Source organism: Otolemur garnettii, unplaced genomic scaffold, assembly GCF_000181295.1.
Source record: "Otolemur garnettii isolate 467f Iridium unplaced genomic scaffold, OtoGar3 scaffold00327, whole genome shotgun sequence".
Lineage (NCBI taxonomy): Eukaryota > Metazoa > Chordata > Mammalia > Primates > Galagidae > Otolemur > Otolemur garnettii.
This window is the reverse complement of record NW_003852722.1, coordinates 426,033-432,767: the sequence shown is the minus strand read 5'-3', so window position 1 is coordinate 432,767 and position 6,735 is coordinate 426,033. Positions and strand designations below refer to the sequence as shown.

Genomic DNA, 6,735 nt, shown 5'->3' with positions numbered 1-6,735 from the left:
GCTCTAAAGAGGTGCAAGTTGGCTGACTGGGTACAAAAACTCAGACCAGATAGCTACTGTATACAAGAATCTTACCTTACCTTAAAGGATAAAAAAAAGACTCAGGGTGGCGATGGATGTCAATAATATAGGAAAATGTAAATCAGAAAAAAGCAGGGGTTGAAATTTTATTGGCAGATGCAATTGGTTTTAAACCCATAAAGATAAGGAATGATAAAGATGGACACTGCATATTTGTTAAAGGAAACACTCAACCATTCCTGTGATACTTTGCTAAGAAGAACATTTTCCAGAAAAAGAAAAAGTATCCAATGTACATAGGCCTTCTATGAAACGAATATATACTTCTTAAATGAAGGAAACAACTTAATTCTAGCCCAAGAATATGGGGAGGGGGTGGGGAAGGGGAGGGAAGAAGGGTGGCTGGGTGGTGGGAGGTTAACCGGAAAGATCACCTATATTTCTGTCTAACAAGGGTACAAGTGAACTTTTCTAGAAATAGAATGTAAGTGTTTTGACACAATGACTATGAAAATGACATGAAATTTATGTGAACCAGCTTGATGAAAGTATTTAAAAGTGTATATGAAAACACTACACTGTACCCCCTGTTTGCATTAATGTATAGCGCTATCATTTAATAAAAAAAATAAAAATAAATGATAATTCAATTGAAAAAAAAAAAGGAAACACTCAACATGAAGAGACTCCAATAATTAACATATATGTGCACTACCAGAATGTCCCTCAATTTATAAAGCAAACCCTAACAAATATGAACAATTTGATATCTTCCTGCCCTATTATACTTGGAGACTGTAACACCGCTTTGGCAGTTATGGATAGATCCTCTGGGAAGAAACTAAACAAAGAAATAATAGACTTAAACTTGACCCTAGAACAAATGGATTTAACAAACATCTACAGAACATGTCATCCTAATAAAACTGAATATACATTCTTCTCATCAGCCCACAGATCATCCTCCAAAATTGATCATATCTCAGGACACAAGTCTAACATCAGAAAATTTAAAAGAATAGAAATTATTTCTTGTATTTTCTCGGACCATCATGGAATAAAAATTGAACTCAACAGCAACAGGAATTTTTATACTCAGACAAAGTTGTGGAAACTAAATAACCTTATGCTGAATGATAGCTGGGTCAAAGATGAGATTAAGAAGGAAATCACCAAATTTCAATCATTTCATTAAAAAAACCAAAATTATAATGAAGACACAAATTATTAAAACTTGTGGGATACTTCAAAGTCAGACCTAAGAGAGAAATTTATAGCATTGGAAGCCTTCATCAAGAAAACAGAAAGAGAAGATGTCAACAACTTGATGGGACATCTCAAGCAACTGGAAAAGGAAGAACATTCCAACCCTAAACCCAGCAGAAGAAAAGAAATAACCAAAATTAGAGCAGAATTAAATGAAATCAGAAATGAAAGAATCATTTAGAAGATCATCTAATCAAAAGGTTTGTTTTTTGAAAAGATTAACAAAATTGCTAAACCTTTGGCTAACCTAACCAGAAACAGAAAAGTAAAAATCCTAGTATCACCAATAAGTCACAATAAAGAAGAAACAACAGCAGACACCTCAGAAATTCAAAAAATCTTCAATGATTACTATGAAAAACTCTATTCTCAGAATTATGAAAATCTGGAGGAAATGGATCAATACCTGGAAGCATGCCACTTTCCTAGACTCGGCCAGAAAGAATTAGAAATTTTGAATAGACTTATTTCAAGCACTGAAATAGCATCAACTATACAGAATCACCAAAAAAAGAAAAGTCTGGGACCAGATGGCTTCACATTAAAATTCTACCAATTCTACCTTTAAAGAAGAACTAGTACCTATATTACATAACCTTTTCCAAAACATAGAAGAAGAAAGAATACTTCCCAACATATTCTATGAAGCAAATCACCCTCATCCTCAAACCAGGAAAGAACCCCACAAAGCAAGAAAATTATAGACAAATATCATTAATGAATATCCATGCAAAAATATTCAATAAGATCCTAGGAAACAGAATTCAACAACACATCAAAAATTTATATACCATGATCAAGTTGGTTTTATCCCAGGGTTACAAGGTTGATTCAACATACATAAATCTGTAAATATGATACATTACATAAACAAAATAGAAAAGACCTTATGATTCTCTTAATTGATGCAGAAAAAGCTTTTGATAACATCCAGCACTGGGTGGTACCTGTGGCTCAAGGAGTAGGGCACCAGCCTCATATACCAGAGGTGGTGGGTTCAAACCTGGCCTGGCCCAAAACTGCAAAACAAACAAACAAAAAAACAAACAAAAGATAATATCCATCATCCTTTCATGATAAGAATACTTAAGAAAATAGGCTTAGAAGGACCATTTCTTAAACTGATAGATACCAGCAAACCCACAGCCAATATCATAGTGAATGAAGTAAAATTGAAAACATTTCCCCTTAGATCTGGAAGTAGACAAGGATGCCCATTGTCTCCATTGCTATTCAACATAGCAATGGAAGTCTTAGCCATTGTAATCAGGCAAAGGAAGGCAATCAAGGGTATTCAAATAGGGTTAGAGGAGATCAAACTCTCACTCTTCATGGATAATAAGAGCCTATACCTCGAAAACCCCAGGGACTCAACCACAAAATTCTTAGAAGTGATCAAGGAATACAGCAGTGTCTCAGGATATAAAATCAATACTCACAAATCAGTAGCTTTTATATACGCCAATAATAGTCAAGATGAAAATATAGTCAAGGACTCTATGCCTTTTACAGTAGTGCCAAAGAAGATGAAATATGTGGATATTTACCTAACAAAGGATGTGAAAGATCTCTAAAATGAGTATTATGAAACTCTGAGAAAAGAAATAGCTGAAGATGTTAACAAATGGAAAAACAAACCATGCTTATGGCTGAGAAGAATCAACATTGTTAAAATGACCATATTACCCAAAGCAATCTGCATATTTAATGTAATCCCTATTAAAGCACTATTGTCATACTTTAAAGAGCTTGAGAAAAATAGTACTGTATTTTATATGGAATCACAATAAACCTTGTATTGAATAGCCAGTACATTACTCAGAAATAAAACCAAATCAGGAGGTATCATGTCATCAGACTTCAGGCTATGCTATGAATCTATAGTGATCAAAACAGTATGGCACTGGTACAAAAATAGAGAGGTAGATGTATGGAACAGAATAGCAAACCAAGAGTGGAGCCCAGCCCCTTATCATCATTTGATCTTTGACAATCCTATCAAAAGCATTAATTGGGGGAATGAGTCCCTATTTAACAAATGGTGCTGGGTGAACTGGCTAGTGACCAGTAGAAGACTGAAGCTGGACCCCCACCTTTCACCATTAACAAAAATTGATTATCACTGGATAAAAGATTTAAACTTAATACATGAAACTATAAAAATACTACAAGAGACTTCAGGGAAAATGCTTAAAGAAAGTGGCCTGGAAGAATATTTTATGGCGACTATATGTGTTTAAGGAGTGGGCTATGATAGGCAATGAGTTTTCATTGTTTGCCAAGTTTTGGGTAATATCCCTAGGGCATGGGGTTCACTCACAAAGAAAGGTTTATCACAATCAATACTGCTATGATCAGATCTCCTGGGGAGATGTATGGGGTCTTCTAGGATACATTCTATTCAGAGCTGTGCATAGACAATGTAGTGCCTGGTTGTGGTTCATTTAGGGTTCCAATTGAAGTAATGGGAAAAACATAAATTCGAAGATTTGATAACTTAAAGACCAAACTCTGGTACTTAATCTAGCTTTTATGAACAGAGCTGGATTGTCAAAGCTACTTAGAAAAGTGAAGCAGACCTTTATAATAGGACCCAATGTCTGAGGGCTTCCCTGTTAAACTTCAGCAAAGAGAGATTAGTTTTTTATACTGATTTGCCCAAGATAGGCAACTGGAAAGAGAATGAAAGTGAGGGGGAATTTTGGTATATCAACAAGGAATTTGAAAGGCCTGCAGAAATCAGTCCAAATAACTTTTCCTTTTTATCATAACATGATTTTTTTCTATCTCAGCACTTTTCTATCTCAAAGTGCTTGCTTTGGCAGCACATATACTAAAATTGGAACAGGAGAAACAGCAGGATGCATAGATGTGAGGATACCTGACTACTACATCTTACCCTGTCCCTCTAATCCACAAAATGTAGTATTTTTGAATTTTTATCATTTCTTTGTTAAAATTAAATAATCTTTTAGTTGTTATGAGTACATACTAGTTGTATATACATGTATTATTTTAAAATGAGTCCTTGTCCCCCAGTTCTGTCACAGATATACTGACTTAATATAGTAGCTGATCGAATTATAGTTTTCTTTTCAAAATACCTAGGTTATTTCTGATTTAATTGTTATCACATTAAGCGTTTGTTAATCCCAAAGGAAGCTTGCTGTAGGTGCGATTCTCAGCCAGTACACGGAGCAGTTTGACATGACACACACCAACTTGCTACTCCAGGAAACCTCTGTTTCCTGCTCTAAGGGAGCAGCAGCAGCACAGAGCCCAGTGACTCGTCTCTCTCTCTCTGTCAGGTTCACCTCACAGTGCAGAGCCCTGGAATTGTTGAAGAAGGTATTTTCCCTGTAGAGGAAGAAACAGACATGTTGCTCTGCAGCCTGCTGAAGGTGGTCACAGCTTCAATGTGGCTAGGTAGGGTTGACCAGTGGGAATATGCTTCTGTATGTAAGGACAGGGGGTATAGGATGGACTTATGGAGATGTCAGAAGGAGGGGTAACAGGTTATAAAAATAGAATTTCTTTGTCCCACACCACCAAACGCTAAACCTTCTAATTCTTTTTTCCATCAGGATCTGGTATTGCCCAGAAGGTAACTCAAATCCAATCAACAATCTCAGTGCAGGAGAAGGAGGCTGTGACTCTGGGATGCACGTATGACACTGGTGATACTAATTACAATCTATTCTGGTACAAACAACCCAGTAGTGGGGAGATGATTCTCATTATTCGCCAGGGCTCCTATAGCCAGAAAAATGAAACAGAAGGTCGCTACTCACTGAATTTCCAGAAGGCCAGCAAATCCATCACCCTTGCCATCTCAGCTTCACAACTGGGGGATTCAGCAATGTATTTCTGTGCACTGAGTGGCCCACAGTGGGAGGATTGTTGGAGGCAGCTGTACAAAAACTCCAGGTGTCTGCCTGTGACATCCACCTGCTGTCAGGACTGCAGCAGGGAATTATCATCACAGACAGGAAGTGACTAGGCCTGTGACAACACAGGTGCAGGGTAGGAGGGGAAAGATTCACCTTAAGAAAACACTCCTTTAAATTTATAGACCATTTCCAGAATTATCATTCATCAAAACGTTCTGTCACTGAATCTTTGGACCGAGGTTGGACATACAAAAGTTTTGGTTAGTGAAGAGAAAGAACAATCACAAGAAGCAACTTGCCTTTTGGCTATTAGATTGAGCTGGAAGAGTTGTGTAAGGAAATTCAGAAATGCATGGTTGAAAAAAAATCATTAAAAATTTGTTTGAATTTTGGATTTTCAGATATGTTGTTCAATAAATATGAGGGGTCTTTAAAAAGTGAATGGAAATGCACATTACAAATACTCTGCATGGATTTCAGTTTTTCTCATATAAACATAAACTCACACTATTTGTTATAACTTGCCTGAATAGGATCTAGTTTGAAGCACTAAGAAGGATGTGATATCAGTTTGAAAACATCCCCTATTAGAGCAACATGAATTCTGCCAAATTTGAAGCCAGCCCAAATATTGAATTTATGGTGAAACTTGAATGGAAAAATGCTCAAATCACTGATGTGTTCTGAAAAGTTTTGGGGAAAAATTCCCCTCAGGGAATCACTGGTTTATAAATAGATAACTCATTTTAAGAAAGGATGAGACAATGCTGATGATATGGCCCACAGTGGGCCTCATATCCACCTCAGTCTGCAAGGAAATCATTCATCTTGTTAACTAAAGAGGACCCATAATTAACAGAAGAAATGTACCCAACACCACAGACATCTCAACTGGTTCAGCTTGCACAATTCTTACTGAAAAGTTAAAGTTGAGCTAATTTTCTGCTGGACAGATGCTAAAACTGTTGCACCCAGATCAGCTGCAGGCAGGAGGAGAACTTCAATGAAAAATTTAAACAAGTGGAATCAGATCGTGAAGGATTTCTTTGAAGAGCTGCCACAGGAGATGAAGCATGGCTTTACCAGTGTGATTCTCAAGACACTGCATGATCAAAGCAATGGCTACCAGTCAAAGCAAAAGCAGACCAGTCAAGGCAAACATGGTTAACAGTTTCTTGGAATATTTTAGATATTTTGGTATTAACTTTCTGCAGGGTCACAGAAAGATAACATCTGCTTATTACAGAGTGTTTCGAGAAAGTTAGCCAAAAGTAAAGCAGAAAGATGTTAGAAGGGGAATCTTCATCTGCGATTTCTCTACCACAACAATGCTTCTGCTTATTCCTCTATCAAACAGGGGTGATTTTGTCGTAGTTTTGATGGGAAATCATTAGACATCCACATTACAGGCCAAATTTGGCTCTTTCTGACAACTGTTGCTGTCTTAGTCTTATAAAATTTGTAAAGGGCACCCATTTTTCTTTAGTTAGTAATGTAAAAAAGATTGCTTTGACATGATTAAAATCCATCCCACTTAATAGCCTTATTGCAATCTCTA

General features: G+C 36.7%; 1 gene segment (V, D, J or C); it reads left to right on the top strand.

Moving 5' to 3' along the window:
• Positions 1-4,664: 4,664 nt before the first annotated feature.
• On the top strand, positions 4,665-5,287 carry LOC100944603. The segment is given in 2 exon segments: positions 4,665-4,713; positions 4,872-5,287. Coding segments are annotated over 2 exon segments (465 nt in total).
• Positions 5,288-6,735: the final 1,448 nt, after the last annotated feature.